Source organism: Micropterus salmoides, unplaced genomic scaffold (genome assembly GCF_014851395.1).
Source record: "Micropterus salmoides isolate LMB-PRFRI ecotype aquatic unplaced genomic scaffold, ASM1485139v1 Ms_hic_scaffold_6, whole genome shotgun sequence".
Classification (NCBI taxonomy): domain Eukaryota; kingdom Metazoa; phylum Chordata; class Actinopteri; order Centrarchiformes; family Centrarchidae; genus Micropterus; species Micropterus salmoides.
Window position 1 is genome coordinate 34,306,660 of NW_024044348.1, and position 24,218 is coordinate 34,330,877.

A 24,218-nucleotide genomic window follows, 5' to 3' on the forward strand; every position below is an offset into this window, starting at 1 on the left:
TTTGTGGGGAGAGGTTTTGGTCCTGATGGACCCTAGCCTCCTGCCAGAGGGGAGAGTCTGAAACTGTTTGTGACTGGGATGGGAGGCGTCAGCTGCAATCTTTCCTGCTCGCCTCAGAGTCCTGGAGGCATACAGGTCCTGTAGAGATGGAAAGTGACAACCAATCACCTTCTCTGCAGAGCGAATGATACGCTGCAGCCTGCCCTTGTCCCTGGCAGTGGCAGCAGCGTACCAGATGGTGATGGAGGAGGTAAGGATGGACTCAATGATGTCAGTGTAGAAGTGCACCATCATTGTCTTTGGCAGGCTGAACTTCTTCAGCTGCCGCAGGGAGTACATCCTCTGCTGGGCCTTCTTGTTGATGGAGGTGATGTTCAGCTCCCACTTGAGGTCCTGGGAGATGATGGTGCCCAGGAAGCGGTCCACAGTGGCGACGGGGGAGTCACTCAGGATTATGGGGGAGGATGGGGCTGGGCTCTTCCTGAAGTCCACGGCCATCTCCACTGTCTTCAGAGCGTTGAGCTCCAGACTGTTCTGACCGCACCAGGACACCAGATGGTCGATCTCCCACCTGTAGGCGGACTCATTCCCACCAGAGATGAGCCCAATGAGGGTGGTGTCATCTGCAAACTTCAGGAGCTTGACGGACTGGTGACTGGAGGTGCAGTTGTTGGTGTACAGGGAGAAGAGAAGAGGGGAAAGAACGCAGCCTTGAGAGGAACCCGTGCTGATGGTCCTGGAGTCAGAGACATGTTTTCCCATCTTCACGTGCTGCTTCCTGTCTGTCAGTAAGTCTGTGATCCACCTGCAGGTGGAGTCAGGCACGCTTAGCTGGGAGAGCTTGTCCTGGAGCAGGGCCGGGATGATGGTGTTGAAAGCAGAGCTGAAATCCACAAACAGGATCCTGGCGTAGGGAGTCCATGTGCTGGAGGATGTAGTGAAGGGCCATGTTTACTGCGTTGTCTACAGACCTGTTGGCTCTGTAGGCGAACTGCAGATGGTCCAGGAGAGGGTTTGTGATGAGTTTAAGGTGGGACAACACAAGGCGCTCAAAAGATTTCTTTATCCCAGAGGTCAGGGCGACGGGTCTGTAGTCGTTTAGTCCCGTGGTCATTGTTTTTTTGGGGACAGGGATGATTTTGGAGGCTTTGAAGCAGGCTGGCACATGGCATGTCTCCAGTGAGGTGTTAAAAATGTCTGTAAACACCGGAGACAGCTGATCAACACAGTGCTTCGGGGTGGATGGGGAGACAGAGTCCGGCCCAGCTGCTTTGCGAGGTTTCTGCTCCTGAACAGTCTGTTGACGTTCCTCTCCAGGATGGTAAGAGAGGGTGAGGAGGTGGGGGATGAGATGGTAGACTGTGGCCAATCAGTGATGTGAAGGGGGATGTTGTCATGTCTGTTCCATTGTCTTTCAAAGCGACAGTAAAACTGGTTTAACTCGTTGGCAAGGCGTGAGTCGTTCATGGAGTGGGGGGATTTAGGTTTGTAGCTGGTGATCTGTCTGAATCCTCTCCAGACAGAAGCAGAGTCATTCGTTGAGAACTGGTGTTGCAGTCTCTCTGCATATAGCTGTTTAGCATCTCGCACCGGCTTGCTAAACCTGTACTTTGACTCTTTAAACCTGGCCCGGTTGCCACTCCTAAATGCCTCTTCCTTTTCCAACCTCAGCTGTCTTAGCTGTGAACCAGGGTCTGTCATTGTGATAACTCACACTGGTACGTGACGGAGTGCAGGTGTCCTCACAGAAGCTGATGTAGGACTTCACAGCCTCTGTAAACTCATCCAGATTGTTGGTAGCAGTCCTGAAAACATCCCAGTCAGTCCAGTCCAAGCATGCCTGAAGATCCTCTACACTTCACTGGTCCATTTCTTTGATGTCCTCACTACAGGTTTACAGATTTATGTCTGTAAGCAGGAATCAGGTGGACCATGACGTGATCAGAGTGTCCCAGTGGAGCTCGTGTAACAGCGTGATAGGCACGGCTAACTGTGGTGTAGCGGTGATCCAAAGTGTTCCCCTCTCTGGTTGGACACTCTATAAACTGTCAGTATTTGGGGAGTTCTTGGCTGAGGTTTCCTTTGTTAAAGTCACCAAGAACAATAACAAGGGAGTCCGGGTTTGTCTGCTCCACAGTATCTGGTCGGCCAGCATGCGCTGTGCATCGTGCACATTGGCGTGCGGCAGAATGTAAACACCAACCAGAATGAATGAAGCAAACTCGCAGTTTATGATTAAAAGTTCCAGATTAGGAGAACAGTGCTGCTGAATCACTGTCACGTCAGCCACATCTCTGTGAAGCACAAAACAGAAGATGAATAAAAGTCTCTGTTTTTCCCCACCAGAAACTGAAGTTCGTCCAGTTTATTGCACAGTGAGCGCACGTTGGAGAGAAATATTGCCGGTAGCGGCGTGCGAAGTCCCCGCCGGCGCACAAGCGACCCGGCTCGTTTCCCTCTCTTACGGCTCGGTGAACAACAACGAGAGAGCCTTCACCAAAATGTCCAATAATTCCATTGATGATGTGATAAAAGTGGAGTTGTTCCCCTGATGTTCATGAGCTCTTCTCTGGTGAAAGAGCTCTGTGAATCACAGCTGAAAACTGAATTAACACACAAAAACAAAACAAAACAAAGCGCACCTAACTCTGAGGCAGCTATAGACAGCGCCATCTTGTGCTGTTTCTCGAGGTACAAAGCGGTATCACGAGAAATGGCGGGCCAGGGCTAGCAGGTTGGCATGCTAACTTCTGTAGATATTTCTGAAACACAATAAATAGTCTTTGATATGATGTCAGAACTGTTACTTCTTCACATTCTGTTGGTAATGTAAGTATATTTTTTTTATGTTTTAAATTCATAAATCTCTCCTTACACATTGCACCCTTCAGTATAAAAGTTTGTGTTGATGTCTTATTCTTGATTGCTTGCTTTCTAAACTACTGCTGTACACTTTATCCCTTTATGGATTGTTTTAGAAAATGTATCTCCTTGCAACCAGAAATGATGTGGAAGGGCCTAGCAATAGGTCTGAAGAGATGCAAGAGTTTTGTGTCTGCAATAGTTAAATAAATAAATGCATGAAAGCAGACATGTACCATTTCCAATTACTGTATGGAGCTGCAGGCATTGAAGTGTTTCACTAATTTGAAGCTCATATTCGCACATCGCAGCACTCAAAACAATAAGCAAGATCTGGGGCCTCTCAGAATATCCCGAGAGTAGAGCCACTTGACACCGTGGCTCTGCTGGAGCGACAATCAGAGAGACCTCTACACAGAAGTAGGTTTTATAGAAACATAAACAGCAGTATCTATTGTTGGCGGCGGACAGAGGTAGCTCTCACTCTCACTCACGCACACACACAAACACCCACACACAACATAGATATTAGCCACTGTGGGATCATAAGAAGTGGAGCAGTTTCAGTAAAAGTGGGACATAGGGTCTCCACTATGACCTGACTAGGAGAGAAAGAGACAGAGGGAAAAGGTGGGCAGAGGAAAGCACAGGAGGATAAAAGGGTGTCTGAGGAAGAGACACAGAAAGCAAGAGGGACAACAAAGAAAAAGGAGGGTGAATAATAGAAGGTACTGGGAGGAGAGAGGTAGAAGTGAGGAGAGAGGGAGAGTGGGAGGTGGAAAGAGAAAAATGGAGACAGCGAGGGAGGGCTCAATGATGAAGAGAGCAGAAAGTTAGGTAGAGAGGAGAGAAACAAACGAGGTAAAAATGGGACAAAGGGCCAATTATTTATAACTCTGCACGATAGGGATGGCATCCCAGACGTAATTTGGCGTGTAGTTGAGTCGATGCAGCAAACACACACACACAAAGTCACTAACAAACCAGCGAACACAAAACACGACAACATATTGCTTGGGGGGTTTTATGTGTCTGTTGCCCTAAATCTGATCCTTACCTGCTACAGTCATGGCCAAAAATATGGGCACCCCTGCATGTCTGTCACATAATGCACTACTTCTCCCAGAAAATTGTTGTAATTACACATGCTTTGTTATTCTCATGTTTATTTCTTTTGTTTGCGTTGGATCAACACAACAAAAACAAAAAAAAAGAAGAAGATGTAGCATGTCTAAACTAGCTATGAATTTTAATAAATTTATGAGAATACCCAATTATTTTAATATTCAGAAAATATCAATCCATAAAAAGCTCTCGTTTCGCAGGGCACCACCAGAGTTGTTATTAACCTAGAGTCTCCGGACCTCTAGGTAGCTTTTAATAATTATACAATTATTCACCAGTGATCAGTTAATAATCGCTCAATTATCTTAAATCAATCGGTCAGTCTCATATCTAAAGGGTAAATTCTCTTGGCAGGGACGTAGAAATAGGCAACACACACAATTCCTTGGTTACAGTGAATTTATTAACTAACTAAGGTGATATAAAAAAGTGGTTAAATACATCAGAAATAAACAATGGCTAAACAATGAGGATGGAGGTTCCTATTGTGGGAAGCTTTTGACTCATACGGCAGAGGAGAACTAATGAAAGTAAGCTATGAGTTTAGGAGTTAAAAAGACAATATTAACATTATGGGACATCCCTGACTACAGAATGCTTGGTTTTGGTCTTACTGCTTGTCGGCGGCCTGCTTTGGCCTGTTGCACGGGTCCCACGCTAGCTGCCCGATCCTGGCTTTTGCGGGGATCGGTTCTCCAAGGTTCTCCGTGTCTGAAGAGAAACCTCAAGAGTTGGCCGTCCTCCTTCTGGCAATTCGGCTGTTTTCAGGTGACCTTCGTTGCCGCTGGCGACACCACGGGGCTGGGTCTGACCTCGGTAAGTTGGCTCGACGAAAAAAGCTTAAAAGGGAACTTGGTCGTTCCTGAATTAGACCAGTGTAACTTAACGGACTGATAACTTTTAACAAAACAAAAGAAAGAAAATAAAACAAGTAACGTTGCTGGAACTGAGGGAAACTGAAGTCGCGACACTTCGTGTGTATAGCTTCAAGCGAAACAAAGACTTCGTTGCGCTGGTCGAATTCTTAGGGCGTTGCCGAGGGATGGCACGCCGGGAGGGCAGAGCAGAGAGTGGAAGCGAAGAGAAGAGAGCGAACGACGTCGCGTGTCGCTCTTTTGTTGTCTGGGGCGTGGTTCCCCAGAGGGCAGGCCTTCTAAAGTTTTAATGTCTATAAAAGAAAAAAGAAAATCTATTTGCGCGTATTATAATCAAATATTTTCCACAATCAAACCTCACTGGTCAGACAGTTGTACCGTTCTAAGTTTAAGCATTCGGTAACAGGAAAATACTTCATGATAAATAATGAGTGACATTTATACATTAACGGCATTTCCGACGATGGTATGTAATACTTATTTCGTCCACTTGGGGGAGCTCAGGTTACATGAGGAAAGCTTAGATTAATCCAAAACAATCTTTCCTTAGGAACTGGGAAATTTAGTTATTTGGCCTTAAATTCAAGCTGGCAACTAATTGCGTATATTATGACATTTATCATCATTTCTAAAGGAATTTTGTGAGAAAGTATTGTGAACAAGCATTGATTACACATAGAATAAAGGAGTGTCTTTAATCTTGCTGAAAATTAAAACACTGCAAAAGTAACTTATTTAGATTCTTTTCAGCAATAATATCAACACCAGATAGCAACAACATGGCAACATAACTACTCAAATAGAGGCAAACATAATCAAGTAACTAAAAGATTTAATTAAACAGTTAATGCTTTGAGTCTTTGGAGACTGCAGTCTTTGTTTACACAAAGTTCAGGGCTGTCCTGGATTTTGTCACACCTAGGTGTGACGGAGTATCCCTTTGATGAGGTAATGAAACACAGAGCAAGGATAGTTGCCACGGTTACGTGTGTGTGTGGGGGGGGCAGTTTAGGGTTTCCTAAGCTTTAAAGGGGAGTTCTGATAGGCTGTTCGGGGAAATGCTAATCGCTGGTTAATCTCCCTTTTGTCAGTTTAACAGTCAGGCACCGCGTTATCAGGCTTCAGAATCAAAGGTGCCAGTTTTACGATCAGGCTGCTCAGGAATAGCACTTAGAGAAAGCGACCTTTCCACCCCCATTCTGTTGGGGTCTCTTCAGCCGTCTGTTGAAAGTTGATCTCAACCTCCCTGCTTCTCTCTCTCAGGAAGAGAAGAGGAATTAAGTCTCCAAATTAATATAAAATGCACAAATCCACGCTGTTGGTCCCACTACAAAGAAAAAAAGCCAAATCTCAAACATTGCACGCAGAACTCCAAAAACTGACTGGACAAAATGATTGGCACCCTCAACTTAATATTTAGTAGTATCGCCTTCTGTAGGGCCTAACCTTTAATGACTTTCTCACACCTGCGTACTGGTATTTTGGACCATTCTTCTTTTGCCAACTGCTCCAAGTCTTTGAGATTTGATTGGTTCCTTCTCGTAAGTGCTGTTTTGAGATCTCTCCACATGTGCTCTATAGGATTTAGTTTTGGACTCATTGCTAGTCTCTTCAGAACTCTCCTGTGCTTTGTCTGAAACCATTTTGGGTGCTTTTGAAGTATGCTTTAGGTCATTGTCCTGCTGTAAGACCCATGACCTCTGCTTTCTGACCACTACATTGCACCCCAGAATTCTTTGGTAGTTTTCAGATTTCAAAGCAACCCCAAAACATCAGTGAACTTCCTCCATGTATTACTGGAGGGACTGTGTTCTTTAAAGGCCTCATTTCTTTTTCTGGAAACAGAAGAGTATGATGTGCTTTACCAAAAAGCTCTATTTTAGTCTCATCTGTCCACGGGACATTCTCCAAGATAAATTTTGGCTTCCTCAGATAATTTTTTTTGCAAATTTCAGCCTGGCATTTTTATGCTTCTGTGTCAGCGTGGGGTCCTCATGGGCCATTCAGATGGCGACGGATAGTGCGAGCTGACACTGTTATACCCTGTGTCTGCAGGTCTGCCCGAATTTGTTTGGAAGTTTAAGTTTTAGGGTGACTGTGGCTCAGGAGATAGAGCGGGTTGCCCGTTAATCGGAAGGTCAATCCCCGGCTCCTCCAGGCTGCATGTTGAAGTGTCCCTAGGCAAGATACTGAACCCCGAATCTTCCTCCAGAGTCTGAATGTGTGTGAATGTTAGTTTCTGTTTGAGCACTTAGGCTCAGTGAATGAATGGTGAATGCAGATGTAGTGTAAAAACGCTTTGAGTGGTCGAAAAGACTATACAAATACGGAGCATTTACATTTTATTGAGGTTCTTTATCCACTTCGTTGCAATCTTTTATACATTTTTCAAAAGAAATAAACATGAGAATATACAAGCATTTGTAATTGCAGCAATTTTCTGGGAGAAACAGTGCATTATATTACAGACAGTTGGGGTTAAACAAATTAAAGTGGCAGATTAAGCACCAAAAGTAGTTGAAGTATCGGTTGAAGTGAAAGAGATGAAAGAAGTTTAAGTGGCAGATGAAATTTAAACACAGAAAATGTGGAAATTTTAGTTCAGGTGAAAATACTGAAAGGAGTGGAAGAATCTGTTGAAATGCAAGCACTGAAAGGAGCTGACGTGTCATTTGAGGTGTAAGAAGGTGAGCTAGACTCCAGACTTGATGGTCCGAGAAGGAGGTTTGTTTTCATAGGCTGTTCAACATACACACACATATATGAAGAAAACAATATACGGATAAAGACAATACATAATCCCCATAAATACATTCCTATATCCCAGCACACAACACAGTCAATGAGTAAGTTTGTTCAATGCTGTAATGGCAGACGGGTCAAAACCCCTGCTGAAGCGAGCTCTCTTCCATTTCAAGGTCCCGGATCTCCGTCCAGATGGCAGTAATGTGAAGTGATAATTGAGGGGGTGATCAGTGTCATTCGCTATTGTGAGTGCGAGGCATGTGATGGCTCTGTCGTTCATTTCTGAGACTCTGGGTGTGGGAAGGCAGGTGGTTTTAGAAGTATTTGATGCAGGTAAGTTTGCTTTTGTTGGGGATGATTAACAATGGTGAAAAAGCTGGGGTTACATTACATGTATTCGTTTAGGTGTGACGCTTTTATTCAAAGCAACTGTCACATGCCTCTGGATGTTGCTCAGACATTGGTAGATGTGTCACAGTGGGAATTAAACCCGGGTTTCTCACACCAAAGCATGTGTCTTATTCACTGCGCCATCACCACTGGGGCACTGCAGGGCAACAGACTGAGTTTATAGATAACATTTGCTTTGATCGTTTATGGATTGAAATGATATCTGATATATTTAAAGTTATACTATATATCTGTGTAAAAAAAAAAAAAAAGGGAATTCAAAGAAAAGATGGCAAGGAGGTAGCCTCAATATACAACAAAAACAGTACAGCAAGGGAGTTTGTGTATTTACTTAATATATGAGGTTCAAAAAGTATGTTTTTCTGAATGTGGAAGGTTGCTCCTGTGGTATACTGGTGAGGAAATGAACGTCTCTCCCTAGCTCTTTCTCTGCTTACCCTTGACCTCTCTCTTTCATGCTTCCCCTCCTTTTCCGTGTTTCTCTCTACCAGGTGGAGCAGTTTAAACAAGATCCCAGCCCTTCCAAGTGTCTGCACTCAGTGTTCAATGTAGACACTGGGGATGAGGTGTACTCCTACAAGGACTACCACCACCTGCAGGTCAGCCAGCAAGCAGACAAGTGCAGAAATAAGACAACACTCAAGAGTTTTTAGAGTTTTAGTTTTTACATGCTGTTTATCCATATACACAGTGTTTGTGGGTGTGTGTTTTGGACATGTCATTACTAGCCGCCGCCCTCAATGACACAATGATCATATCTACAAAGGTTAGAAGTTTATTAAGGCTAAAGAGACAGGGTTTATTTGCATTTTATAAAGACTGTAGAATAAAAATCACACCACACCACTTATATTATTATATCTCTGGTAACATGTATTTCAATATTGAAAATGATCTCACTGGCTGTGGTCAGGGGAAAAAACTATAAGAAGCAAATCTCGATGAATGAACAACAGCATGAACTTGAAATTGGCCAATCAATCTCTTGGTGACAGGTTTTGTGTGTCATACAAAACTGCCCATAAAAATGTTTAGTTTCTTTGTCCCTCTGCTTGGCATTCATGTACAGTTGGAAAATTGACTTTTCCTTCAGTGGTGGATATGCATTAAATTGGTACTGGAACAGCTTATTCACCCGTCAATGGTATTGACAGAGGTCAATTTGGTGTGCAACGTTTGGATGGAGACTGCATTTCTAGTGAAGGATGGCCAATACATCAAGAGAGCTAGATAGAAATGCCTGTGACAAAGAAAAACTCATCAAAGCTGGATAGATGTTAAACACTTACTGTATATCCATTTTTTTTCCCTTGGCTGTAGTTTCCTCTCAAACAACTTTACTGTGGAGTAAATTGTGTTATTGATAGTACAAGGCCAATGCCAAAGGCCTAACAGCTGCTATAAAACTCATGTCTAAGTCTGTACAGTATGTAGGAAATCAAAGAAAGTTGTATTGACACATTTAGAAATATCACAAAGTCTACAAATGACAGTAATTGTTTTAATGGTATCTCATCCACTCTATCCTTCCCTCTGTCATTGCTGCAGATCGATGCTGTTTCTCTGTTCCTGTTATACCTGGTGGAGATGATCTGCTCTGGTCTGCAGATCATTTACAACACCGATGAGGTAAACAAGACACTTAAATGACTGCCACTGTGATCGATTCTGGACATTTGGGATTTACACCCTTTCCTGTTTGTTGGTCCGACATTTTCTAGCTAATCATCGAGCAGCAATCAGTAATCATCCTAAACAACTTCTTTTCTTATATAGATAATTATACATTGAACAAAAAAAAAAACATTTCCCGTTTCCTGTGCAGAATGCTGTTTTTATCTTACTCTCTATACTTCAGAACTGTGTTTGAAATAAACACTGACATTAGTTTTGTATGTTTTCTGGCCACGCTAGTATGGCTATAGGAATGTCTGTGTCTCCGTCTGACGGTCGAGCCACCACTTTAGACTGAAATATCTCAACAACTCTTGTATGGATTGCCATGAATTTTTGTACAAACATGCATGGTCGGCACAGTCAGTAGGATTCAGTAGGGTGCATGCTGCTGACTGTGGTTGTCTCTTACTTTTCATCCAGCCAATAGCAAGCCAAAATTTTTTATTTGTCCAAAACTTTGGTTTATGACCATGCACCTGCAAAACTGATTTTCTCTGTGTACACAAAAGGCCTATTTCTCTCAAATACTGTTTACAAATCTGTCAAAATCTGTTAGTGAGCACTTCTCCTCTGCCGAGATAATCCATCCACCTCACAGGTGTGGCATATCAAGATGCTGATCAGACAGCATGTTATTGCACAGGTGTGCTTTAGGCTGGCCACAATAAAAGGCCACTCGAAAATGTGCAGTTTCACTGTATTGGGGATGTTCGGGGGGTCCAGAAACGAGTCAGTATTTGCCTCATGCAGTGCAACACATCTCCTTTGCATAGAGTTGATCAGGTTGTTGATTGTGGTCTGTGGGATGTTGGTCCACTCCTCTTCGATGACTGTGCAAAGATGCTGGATATTGGATATTGGAATCCAGGAATTGTGTACAGACCCTTGCAACATGGGCCTGTGCATTATCATGCTGCACCAGGAGGTGATGGTTGTGTATGAATGGCACAACAATGGGCCTCAGGATCTCGTCATGGCATAAAATGTACCTGTCGATCAGGTCGAAACCCCGATGAGGATGACGAGCATGCACATGAGCTTCCCTGAGACGGTTCCTGATAGTTTGTGCAGAAATTCTTTGGTTATGCAAACCGATTGTTGCACCAGCTGTCTGGGTGGCGGATCTCAGACGTTCTTGGATGTGTAGATGCTGGATGTGGAGGTCCTGGGCTGGTGTGCTTACACGTGGTCTGCTGTTGTGAGGCCGGTTGGATGTACTGCCAAATTCTCTGAAACGCCTTTGGAGATGGCTTATGGTAGAGAAATGAACATTCAATTCAAGGACAACAGCTCCGGTGGACATTCCTGCAGTCAGCATGCCAACTGCACACTCCTTCAAAACTTGCAACATCTGTGGCATTGTGCTGTGTGATGGAACTGCACATTTTGGAGTGGCCTTTTATTGCGGCCAGCCTAAGGGACACCTGTGCAATCCCCATACGGTCTGATCAGCATCTTGATATACCACACCTGTGAGGTAGATAGATTATCTTGGCAAAGGAGAAGTGCTCACTAACACAGATTTTTGACATTACAAGCCAGCTGAGCCGTTACTAAAAGGAGGAGTTAAAATACTGCAGACCATTGGATTGGTCAGAGAGAATTGTCACTAGAATTGTCGCTTACGGGTCACAGGAATTCCTGCACAAACCCAACATGGCAGCTTGCAACACCACGCTATGGTCAATTGGCAAAGTATAGACCTCCCTCTGTTTGATTACAGATGAGAGGATCTGACGGGAGTGTGTGTTGTGTTGAAGACGATGCAGTTTCACGTGGTGTTGCTATGACGATCAGCTAAGAATCCCAAGTGGGTACTATCTGTATTAGGAAAACGAAATCAAGAAAAGTACCTGACACCAAAAGCGAATCGAGCCGAGCTGAGCTGTACCATGCAGTGGAAATGAGGCTTTAGTCTTGTTTCTGTGTACATGACTTGGCTTTCACTATCCAAATTATATAGAGAGCATTGTTATAGTCCTTAATTACATATTTTGAAGCATCTCTAAACTGCATTCTGATGTTTAGGAGGAATGTTTTTGTCCTTTTGAGTCTGTATGCATACACATGAAAATTCCTCTTGTGAAAATGTATCACTGGAAAACTCAGTTTATTCTAAAATAATCAGTGGGACCCTAATGAGATTCATAAATCTTAAATGATTTGATGCTATCCTCCGTACATCCAACCAGATGTTATAAAGTAAGACCAAAGGGTTTCTGAAGCCAGTTAGATGTACCCTAAATCCCCTACAGATATCCTAGAGCCGACACAAATGCAGGATCAGGGGACAGTATCTCACTTTTATAGCTTGGCTCACATTTATATTTTTGCTGAGCCGCTCAATTGACTTTCAGCAGGGAAACGTTTAGATGATTTCATTCCGGAGGCTTAAATGTCCTCCTGGGAATCGAACCGGTAACGTCTTTATTTGGCAGCCCACCAACCCAGGCTATTACTGAAAAGCTGCTTTGAATGGTTTCTTCAGAGTTTGATGTGTCTGTCTGGTGTCATTTAAAAAAATTTTTTGGCTCTTCATAAAACAGCGCGGCAACTTGGCCGTTAAGTTTACACACTGTGCTGCTTATTGTGTGGCCCTGAGGAGCAGTCGCAACTTCATTAATTCAGTTAGTTTTTATAGTCTGCTCATTCTCAGCTTTACTTACTGCCACACAATTTGTGCCAGTGGTAAAGGAATCCATTTGTTTACTAGATTGGGCTCATCTTAAGAAAGTAAAGACATGCTAAAACATATTGCCACTAACCAATTAGTGAATGCAAGCTTTACATTGTTTACAGAAAACCCTCCCTATCCTCTCAGTTTTCTGCATTTCTCACTCGTGATGGCAAACAAATTGACAGTGTAACTTTTTTTTATGAAGGCAGTCCTGTTTGTGCAGCGGCCTTAATTTGCATGATTAACACTGCCTATTAGATTTCGAAGGAGTCTGCACCCCCCTCCCGTCCTTCTATTAACAAAGCAGATCCAGCGAGAAAAAGGACTTGTTATTTGTGTTCTCACTGAATGCTGTTTGAAAAGCATTTCATTTGAACTAATCACATTGTTACGGTATCATTTATTAGTTTGTTGTTAGCAGTCACTGCTTGTATAGTCCATTGGCGTTTACTTGACTGAGCTGGAAGCTGCATTGCAGTATTTTTTTTTCTTGAGGTGGTATAGAAAGGCTGCTGCGTGTCCTCTGAGAAGATGCACTATCGACCTCCTCCCAGATGCCATTTTCAGTTTCATGCAGCATGAAATGGAGCATCTCATTAGCCCAGTCTGTGTTTTTGCACATATTACATGTGTATGCATTTGTTCACACTGTGACTGTCACTGTGGCTTCTGCAAATGTGCCCATGTGCTCAAACATCCAGAAACAAAACAAATGCAGAACTGGTAGGGGCAGTTGTCTACCAGCAGGGAGACAGAGAGGCTTGTTTGGCCAGTGGGCAGCAACATTCATTAAGATACCATTAAGATACTAAAAAGTTCCCCTCGTTAATCACTCGACTCATAAAACCCCAAATGAGAGAGAGAGCCAGCAAACACCTTTCTCTCTTTCCCAGCCTCATCTGCTTTGCTCCCTCTTTCCCTGCCCTCCTTCATAGACTGGCCTATTTAAGTCCTACACAGGTTGTATCTGCTTCTCTCTATCTTCCTCTTTCACTCTCTATTCCCTCTCTTTTTCTCTCCACCGCTTTGTCATTTTAGATTAAATCTCCAATCAGACAGACACACATGCACACACACACGCACGTACACACACACACACACGCACACACTAACACGCTGCTACTTTCAGGTCTTTTTAATGATTCAAGGCCTTTAAGGCATCACACACTTTATCTCACCTTTTTTAGTTTTTTTTCTAGCTGTGGCTATTGATTTTGACATGTCTCTTTCAGACACAGTGTCTTTTTCCACAGCCGGTGTGGGACCGATGATAGATACGAGAAACAGCTAATTACAGCTTTAAAATCACTAGGCCACCGGTTTGTTTGGTGATGAAATCAAGGACACCGCTGATGAGTTTTTTGAGTCTGTAATGAAAGGGCGATGCGCTGATAATTAAAATGTTGCTATAAATGGATGTTGTGATTTGTGTCCATTCAGTCGACCACGTCAACAAGGCAATGAAGCTACAGCTTCACATACTGTCACACTTTACTACTTAATTACACCTTGTCTGTAGCTCCAGGTTGAGTTTGACTTTGAGCACTGATGGGGAATCAGCTTTCTTGCCCCCTTTACTAACCTTTATAATGAGAGGGAGCGTTACACATCTCACCCCAGATCAATATCAACGGTCACCCATTACTTTATATGAATGTAAGTGTGTGTAAGGCTGTGTGTGCATGTGTAGCTGCAGCTGACATTGTGCAGTGTGTTTGTGTTTGTGTGTCTCAGTATGGAAACATGTTTACTACCTACAGCCTAGCGTCAATGACTGCATGTGTGTGTGAGTATATGCATGTGTCTGTATTGCAGATGCATTCCCAATGTCCCATGCTTTCCTGTGCTTGATGTGTTTTCTGTGTGCAGGTTTCCTTCATCCAGAACCTGGTGTTCTGTGTGGAAAGGGCCTACAGGGTGCCTGACTACGGCATGTGGGAGAGAGGCAGCAAATACAACAACGGTAGCACTGAGCTGCATTCCAGGTCAGTCAAAAGCCCAGCAACACGCAGAAAATATGCTAAATGAATGTACATACAGGTTGTTACTAAGTGAAACTGCCAAATGCTGATATGCAGTCACTGTAGCAAAAATGCATTCCCAGTACATACACACACACACACACACACACACACACACACACACACACACACACACACACACACACACACACACACACACACACACCCACAGGGCTTTATAGATTTCACTGTCACAAGTCACTGTGATGCTCTAAATTTCTCTGTTGCATGTTAGCTTTTTGGTAAATGCTGTTGCCAATGTGAGTGTGTGTGGGTGTGTGTTAGCAGGGGGGTTGAAACGTTCTTCAAAAAGCAACTGAACAGTACCAACAACAACAAGAGAGCAGTGGACTACTAAATGCCTCTGTAACCTGGCAAGTGATGTAATAATGATTACAGCCTACAGCTCATGGAAATCAAAACTCCAGTATTTTAAAATGTATTAGAATTTCAGAATTTCAGAATTCATAAATAAAGAAACGTTGACGTGAGAAGACCTGCAAAGGTTTCCTGAGCCTTTAATCTCTCAGTCTTCTGGTGCTCACAGTGAACTTTTCCACAATATTCTTTTTTTTTTTAAGAAGCACCTGTAGTGCATTCAACTAGTGAGGGAGGGGTGGAAGGAAGAAATATACAATAAACCAAGACCAAGTACAGTATTGAGTTGTAAAGCATATTTACTGATGGAAATGTAAAATCAACACAATTAGGCAATTGCATGACCTCTATAAAAGCAAATAAACGGCATATAGGAAAATTTTAACGTATCAACACTCTAAACTACTAACTGATAGAAGATAAGCATTTTGGACCACATGTTAAGCCACCAGCACTGTCCTTAACCAGTGAACTCAGATTGAGTTTTTGTTACATGCTCCTAACTGATTTATCATCCAAGGTCGAACTGGCCTCACTCTCCTCCCTCAGTGTCTTGATAAAGATCCTCAATTTCTGCCATTGCTTATCTCTGGGAAGCATGTTTTTTTTCTCCTTCTCCAACAATCCAAGGCTATTGGCAGCAGCTTGCCAAGATATCCTCAAGAAAAGATAACAAATTCGATATAGTGAAGAAGCACTGTGTCTTGCGCTTCTTGTATTTCCTCCCCTCGAGGTCATGCTTTGGATTTCCACAATTAGTGAGCTAGCTTACACGTGTAGTTGCGTAATACCAATTAACATGGTGAATGTAAACAGTGAACTGTGGCTGGGGCAGATTCTGAATGGCTCCATGTAAACAAGATCTGTGTAAATGATCAAATTGAGCATTCATTTCAAGCCTCAGAGTGCCAGTGGGCAGAAGTGTTCATTTTGGCAGAGTATTCATTTGTCCATATCAAATCAAATGATTCATTTTATTTGCTTCTGCCTCATGTTTATCATCACACCCAGTCAAATGGCTAGACTGGAACTGTTTTATTTAAAGTAGCATATCTAATCACGTAAGCATCAGGATTTCTTGAAATGTCTTAATTTATGATGAGTTAAATGTAATAGCATTACAAATATAAGAACAGGACTGTGCTAATAAGTTCATGAAGATTTCAACACAATTCATTATAGTAAATGTTTTATTTACTTTACAGCAATAGACATTTAAATTATCAGTCTGAATGTTATTGTTTATCTTACATCACTGAAGACATTTGGGTTTAAGATCAAAAGATGAGTATGAGACAAGAGTTCAGAATTCCAGCTTTTATTTCCTGGTATTCACATCTAGATGTGTTAAACAACTCAGGACATATCACCGTTTGTATTAGACCACAGCATTATTAGGTGATCAAAAGTAATGGAACAAATAATCTTAAAGTAAATAACATTTCATATTTGGTAGCATAACCCTTGCTTGCAATAACTGCCTCAAGCCTGTGACCCATCGACATCACCAAACTGTTGCATTCTTCATTTGTGATGTTATTCCAGGCTTTTACCGCAGCTTCTTTCAGTTCTTGTTTGTTTCAGGGTTTTTCTCCCTTCAGTCTCCTCTTAAGGAGGTGAAATGCAGCTCTGTTGGGTTAAGGTCAGGTGATTGACTTGGCCATTCTCTAAAACCTTCTACTTTTCCCCCTGATGAAGTCCTTTGTTTTGTTGCCAGTGTGCTTTGGCTCATTGTCCTGCTGCATGATAAACTTCCTCCCAATTTGTTTCAATGAATTTCTCTGTAAATTGGCAGACAAAATGTTTCTGTACTCTTCTGAATTCATTCGGCTGCTACCATCATCAGTTACATCATCAATAAATATTAATGAACCTGTTCCAGAAGCAGCCATGCACGCCCAAGCCATGACATTACCTCCACCATGCTTCACAGATGAGCTTGTATGCTTCAGATCATAAGCAGTTCCTTTCTTTCTCCACACTTTGGCCTTTCCATCACTTTGCTAGAGATTAATCTTGGTCTCATCAGTCCATAAGATTGTGTTACAGAACTTTTGTGGCTCATCTCTGTACTTCTTCGCAAATTTCACACTGGCCTTGCGATTCTTCCTGCTGATGAGTGGTTTGCATCTTGTGGTGTGGCCTCTATATTTCTGCTCTCTGAGTCTTCTTCCAACAGTGGATTGTGATACCTTCACCCCTGCACTGTGGAGGTCGTTGCTGATGTCACTTACTGATGTTTTGGGGCTTTTCTTCACAGCTCTCACCATATTTCTGTCATCAACTACTGTTGTTTTCCTTGGCCGACCTGTTGGACGTCTGTTGCTCAGTAAACCAGTAGTTTCTTTCTTTTTCAGGACATTCCAAATTGTTGTGCTTGCGATGCCCAATGTTTGTCCAATGGCTCTGGTTGATTTTCCTTATTTTCTCAGCTTGACAGTGGCTTGCTTTTCAGCTCTCTGGTCTTCATGTTGGTTTATCCTCTTTAACAGGAAATGCAGTCTTTATAGGTTTTAACCAAGAATGAAAACTTAGACTAGTCATGCAGAGCTATTTAATGTTTGGACAATCAACCTAAAAGGCAACACCTGGGCAACAAGAAACATCTGTCACATGTTCCAATAGTTTTGCTCAGTTGAAAAGAAAGCTGAAATTCTGAACTCTTGTCTCATACTCATCTTTTGATCTTAAACCCAAATGTCAAAAGGAATTTGCATTACCGTTCCAATACTTTTGGAGGGGACTGTACTTTATAAGGTGATAAAGTCAGTGTAGCTTGTTGCGCTGCCACCAAGTGGTCAAAAATATTATATAATATCAGATTTAATTGTTTACCTTTGACAAAAGAAAGAAACATCTTTCTGTTACAGTAGGAGTAACAGGAGATTGTTATGAGCTCTACAGTGTGAGCTCATGGACTAACAGTCTAGAGCAACATTTTCATCATGCGAATCTGTCAACTGAAACTGTTGCATCATGATGCTGTTTAGGTCCTGTTTCCTAATATCACTTTTTAACCTCCTGTTTTCCTACCAAGCGTCATATCCCTTCTATCTCTGTGTGAGGTTCTGGCAGCCTTGCTGTCCAGTACTGGCCCTTTTGTGTGTGTGTCTCTTACGCAGAACTAGTTTCAGCAGAGCTCTTTTCCAGGATGAATCAGCCAGCCACCCTCTGTATTTTAAGCATCGATTCCGGCTTCACTAATGGTATTGAATGCATTTTGGTACGTCAGCAGATCTGCCGCCAGTCACCGGCAAGTTTCCTGCAATTTTCCCCGCTACTTTTCTTTTTTTTTTTTGTGAAAATCTTGGCAGGGTAGAAAGGGAAACAAAATGACAGTGAAATTGATTCACATTTAGTCTGCATTGCAATCACAGTAGCCAGCCAGTGTGAAATTCAGTATAAGGTTTTTATTAAAATGATCCATTATCTACAGTAGACCACAATCTCAGGAGCCTTCAGCTTTATTGAATCCTAGCAGATAGTAGTTTGAGATTGTGTGTGAAGTGGGATTCTGAATGCTGTTTTTCGGGTGGGAGGGGGGTTTCTGACAATTGAAAGACGCTTATGGTTCCTATCACTGCCTCCATTGTAGAACCACTGCTATTACTCTAATGAAATGCAAGATATCCTTTCAAATCTGCCCTACAGTGCATCACTGTCAGTGAAATCTGCCTATTGTGTGTTGTGTAATTCTCAGTGTTTCTTTGCAGCTCTGTAGGCCTGGCTAAAGCTGCACTGGAGGCCATCAATGGATTCAACCTGTTTGGAAACCAGGTATTTGGATAATTCACCAAGACAGAAGTTTATTTGTCAATTGTTTAATCGTGTCACATGTCCCAAAGATTACATTTTAGGTAGACGACCTGTTGTCTAATAAAAATCTGCAGAGGCTCGTTACAGCTCAATACACAAGTGAGATATTCTTGACGTTTGCAATGCCTGTGCAAAAAATGACCCACCCAGTAGCTTTGAATTTATGGAAAGCCATGGATGTCTTAACAAGTAGGCATCATTGGCATAATTATTACTGCTGTCATCAATGCCAGATTATTCCAGATGGATGTTTGATCATCAGGAGATGAATTTAGTTCGTTTGTGTTTGGCTCAGCAAATTGTTTGTGTTTCTACAGACTGTGATTGATGGTTGCAGTTGATGTTTGTTCCTTGTTTCGCTCCGGATCTCCCTTACGTTGTCCATTAGTGAATATGTTTCTTCTTATTTATTTATTTTTTGCTCGTGTGGAGGAAAGAAGAAACGGGGACATTCATTACACCTGCTAATGGATTGGAAAATGAAGCCCTGCACTTAGCAAGCTTCCTCCCGTATTTTCTTTTCTCCACTTGGACGTGAGCCAGTGATGGCTTCTCTGGCCATCTAAAGAATCTTAACTTGAAGTACTGAGAACCTGAAGTATTGAATTATATGAGTGTATATTAAAGTTGCGGTTTGTTTTTCTCTTCTGATCACCTGCAAAATGAGGGGTTTAACTATGCCTGGAAATGGATTTTCTCATCGAGCTCAGCTTGTTGAAAGAATCAATTTATAGAGGTGTCTGCTTTATCCGTGGTGTGTGGGGCCTGTGTGTGTGTGTGTGTGTGTGTGTGTGTGTGTGGGGCCTGTGTGTGTGTGTGTGTGTGTGTATGTGTATGTGTTTTATCCAGTGTCTTGTCCCTCTGTGGAAAGGGAAGTGCTACAAGCCAGCCGGTTGCTTATTAATGATCTCTATCAATCTTGATTTCCCAGCTGACTCTCATCCTTCCAACACCAAATGTAACTCCCCCAACCCCTTTAACCGGAACATTCAGTTTATTCTGAACCCAGCTATCACATTTTACACTGGCTGCAGACTCTTGTGGGTGTTTGTCCCATTTAGTCTTTGTACTAGATGATTGGACACACAGCCTTCAGTTTCTGAAGGGGACGATGGGGGAAGACGCCCCCCCCCGCCCCCCTTACTCACACAACGACTGCAAAGATAGTAGGTTCTCTGTGTGACAAAGTCAACTCTTTGGAAAAATTTGTTCTCACCAAGAGGAGGATCCTTCAACTTTAAAGCAAGTCATTAAATTCATGGAGCTGTGTACACATGGCTGGACAATCAAATTCTAACAGGTTCCACTTCCTAATTCACAGCCAGTCAAGAGCACGGATGTAGTGGAGCGGACACACACCATTACTCAAGCCTGCAATCTTTTTTTCTGTATGTGGAGTGGAGTTCACTTTTCTGTGCTGACATAGTTATTTGAATTTAATTAATGCATATCAATGCACAGAAAGCGGTGTCAAGATGGTATAGTTATGGTCCTTGAAAGGCGTATTACATATCTGCATCTTGTCAAGTGACACCTGTGACACTTACTTACGGTTTTCTGGCCTTGTGGGTGTTTGTCCCATTTAGTCTTTGTACTAGATGAATGGACACAGCCTTCAGTTTCTGAAGGGGACGATGACCCCCCCGGCCTGTAATTAATTCTTATTTTACAGTTACATTTCCATGGTGGTATGGAGAAGTAGGAAGAAAAAGAGAGAGAAGAAAAATGCGTACCTGAAAATATTACTCATTTTTGTTTTATGTTGGCAGTTGTTTAAGACTGCAGTTTTCCAATTTCTAATGACAATTTTATTTCATATAATCATTTGCGGTTTTCTCTATCAATTGGTAGAGCACATCTAAATTTTTGATATTGTATTGCAGTCACTAGGTCTGAGTTCAACAATCGACAGCTTTTTAGACAGTTTTCAGGTGGCTTCCTTCCAACTGAAGCTCTCAAGTTCAAGTTTTCAAAAGTGATAATTTTTAGGCTTATTGAACAGAAATATGTAAATAAATATAAAAACATTAAAGACTAATGTTTTTAAAACATGCTGAGATGTCTATTAATGGTAAAGATAATTTTGAAAAGGATTTCTTTATTTTTCCAGGCACAAGAAGCACTAACTTTTCTTGTATATGAAAGTCTATTGCTGTTATACTGTGCCACCAAAACAGCTCTGATTCCACAAAGTCTGTACTTCATATTTAAGGACTTTTTGTTATTTTTGTATAACCATTAGTTTTTTATTCTTTTATAACTCATATACATATTGACATATTTATGTTACATGTTAAATGTTTTATTTTACATTGTCCATATACAGAGATATGTCTATGAAAAATGTCTTTCCCTTTATATCCCAAATCAAAGTTAACTTTTAAATGGATATTTCACTGATTTGAGAGAGGCTCATATTTTAAAACTGTGTGGTCAGTTGAACAAATGATAGCTTTGTGTAATATACATAAAATACTTTCTGGTCTGTTGAGTTTCATTAAAAAGAAAATGGTAGCCCATTGAAAGAAAACGCAGTGAAAATAGCACACATCAAAGGCAAATACGTTGTTACATGTTCGGTGTTCTTTCACGCTGCTGTAATAACACCAGAAAAAGTTTCCCTGAGAGGGCCATTTCACAGACTGCTGGCCACTACATTGGTGGCCAGAAATCCACTGCACTATGCAAATTTCTACAGGAAAGCTTGCTGATTTGACTAAAAGCCCTGGCCGGATCTGTTTTTGGAGGGGAAAAAATGGACTTTGGCAATATTCATACATAATGCATTTGACTTACATTAGAAACTGCCTAGCAGGTCGTAGGAGTGACTCAGTTGGTTTTATGTAAGCCCTGCTGATGGATGGATGAAGTGGACTGGACCAGCTTTTTACAACCAGAATAAGGTTTGATCACTTCCTTTACTAGTATAAGCATTAACTGCCGCCCCCCCCCCCCCCCCCCCCCCCCCCCCCATCCCTCACCCAGAGGTGTTTAAGTGCACTGGATGGACAGACTGCTTTGTAGTAGCAGCAGCACTTTGTTTTTGTACATGGGCACTTTTGAAGTGATTGGATGACTCTCGACTCATTGTTTAAGCACTCCCACATTATACTTCTAAAAAATGCGTAACCCAAAAATATCCACCTGGTTTTACAGCGAAGCGAGTGTGTTTTGATGTGCGGAGGTGTGAGGTGTTATGGCTGCGGCGTTAAAGTGAGCTTTAAGTCGTTTTAGCATTTGGGTGTCAAATGTTTTTTTCTGATTATTGATGGAGGGCTTATTGTGCATCTTATTGTGCATTTCTGTGGGTGTGTGCATGTGGGGCATGAGACTGTGTGCTGTTGTTGTACCTGTAAAGGGTGAATAGTTCAGCAGTGACTGAGATGCTGTCTGTGTATGTGTTTCGTTCTGCAGGGCTGTTCGTGGTCGGTGATATTTGTGGATCTGGACGCCCACAACAGGAACAGGCAGACCCTGTGCTCCCTGCTGCCCCGAGAGTCTCGCTCACATGTGAGTCCATCTGAAATCACACACAATAAAGCATAAGATAATACCACGGAGCACCGATGTGGCTAATCTTTACCAAAGACTAAATAATACTAATAAAAGACTACATACCTGCCACACATATGTCCAAAACTTAAAAGGTACAAACTACACACGCACGTCACTTTGTCAGTAGATATCTGTAGTTCAACAATGCCTTTCCCTCATGGTGCAGTCACTATCTATACCTGTGCTATTGCTGGTTCACCGTTGACAAGAAATGGGGAAAGTGAGAGGTGGCTGCAGAGCTGTAGGAGGAGGGGAAGCTGAAAAAGGAAGGAGTGAAAAAAAGAAGTGGTACGTAGAGGAAAAGAAGGCGCAAAATCATGGCCTTCTCTCCACTCCACCACTTGCAGACACTTAAATGATCACATCTCTCTCTCTCTCTCTCTGCTGAATGTGTCCAGCAGAATAGCCGCCATCAGCTTACGAGGGAATGAGTGTAATTAGACGACAAGAGTGGCATTATAGCTGTATGAGATTAACATTAAGGAGCTAGACGATAGAGTGAAATAGGGAGCAAGAGACCAACAATACTGTAGCATGATGTCAAGATAACCAAAATATCAATTTATTATCTGTATCTCGCATACTATGCCAAAAGATTGGAATTCAATATTCAATTCTAGACACATCCAGTACCTGTGCAAAATGTGTTGTGCAAGCTGAAATACCTTTTCAGCTGCCGTGGCTGTTAACATGTAGATTGGGGTTGTAAGAAGAAGTCGAAAAAAAGGAGATGGGATTGGAATAGACAGAGCAGGCTCCTCTGTGAACTGTAGAGATGGGTGCAAATAAAAAAAGATTATAATACAACATAACAGCGGCATTGGCCGCATCTTGCATTGAAATCTAGACTCTTAGCTGGTTGACAAGCTGGTTCATAGCTGTCTATGTAAGAAAGTATGTCACTGCAGTAATTGGGGACTTCAGTGCTTAGACAGCAGCTCTGGAAGCCCTTCTGTCTATTAAAACCTTAAATATTCATAGCTGTATGCTGTGAGGCTGGAACCTAATAGCTTTCATTTTCATTGCTTAATAGAGTAACCCAAACTAAAATTAAATGAGAGAATTAGATGCCCAGTCATAATTGTTTGTCAAGACTAATAACAATACTCATTCCTAATGATTGTTCCAATTGAAATTTACTCCAAGTCCTTGGTTTTAAATAAGGCTGCTGAAGTGTGCTGATCATAACCAGGAGCTGTCAATCCTATGCTGGTAAAAGGTATCTACGCCTGTCTAGTACATGTATGTGACCCTTTAGAACATAAAGATGTACATGCTAAATGACTCAGAACTTATATGAAGTGACTATGAGTGACTTTGGTTAGCATTTTATTCTTATTCCTCAATTATTTTGATAGATATTGTGACCAGTCAGTGTTTCATTTCGGTGAAAAACAAAACTGTGGGCAGGGCTTATTATTTGTGTAAACAAAATATTTCTTTTACTTTCAGAACACAGATGCAGCCTTGCTTCCAACCATCAGCTATCCTGCTTTTGCAGTAGACGATGATGCCCTCTACAGTCAAACACTGGACAAGATTGTCCGCAAGCTGCGGGGCAAGTATGGCTTTAAACGCTTCCTCCGTGATGGCTACCGCACCACTAATGAAGACAAGAATCGCCGCTACTACAAACCTGCTGAAATGAAGGTAGGTGCTGGTGGGACACCTAAAGAATGTCCATATTTCTCTTTTTGTATCTGTGCTACATTTCACAGATTCTTTTCTTCATTACTCCAGCAGACAATATGCCTGCTAGACAAGACCTGGGGCCTTGTTTATAAAGGTTACTACCCACAATTGGCTAAACATATTGATTTACAGAAAAATTATATTCAGAAAAAGTTGAACATTTCTACGCAAAGATGAAATATAAAATGCACACAGATGATATATATAACATATTATATGCCTACCTCTAATTGTAGATATACAGAACTGTGCAAAAGTTTTAGGCAGTAAAGTAAGAATGCTTTCATATATTAAATAATATTTTAATCAATATAATCAAATAGACATGTTAATAGATTATATTTATCATTTAACAAAATACAAAGTGAGTGAACAGAAGAAAAA

At 41.9% G+C, this 24,218-nt stretch overlaps 1 protein-coding gene across 3 annotated transcripts in view; it reads left to right on the top strand.

The window, feature by feature from the left end:
- The window catches only part of phkb (phosphorylase kinase, beta), a 105,329-nt gene that overhangs the window by 19,626 nt on the left and 61,485 nt on the right, over window positions 1–24,218 (top strand). For all 3 annotated transcript variants that reach the window (XM_038701486.1, XM_038701485.1, XM_038701484.1), the window contains 6 exons: window positions 8,510–8,617; window positions 9,567–9,647; window positions 14,242–14,357; window positions 18,485–18,548; window positions 22,002–22,097; window positions 23,595–23,792. In XM_038701486.1, coding sequence (XP_038557414.1) covers window positions 8,510–8,617; window positions 9,567–9,647; window positions 14,242–14,357; window positions 18,485–18,548; window positions 22,002–22,097; window positions 23,595–23,792 — 663 coding nt within the window. The remainder of the gene's footprint in view (window positions 1–8,509; window positions 8,618–9,566; window positions 9,648–14,241; window positions 14,358–18,484; window positions 18,549–22,001; window positions 22,098–23,594; window positions 23,793–24,218) is intronic.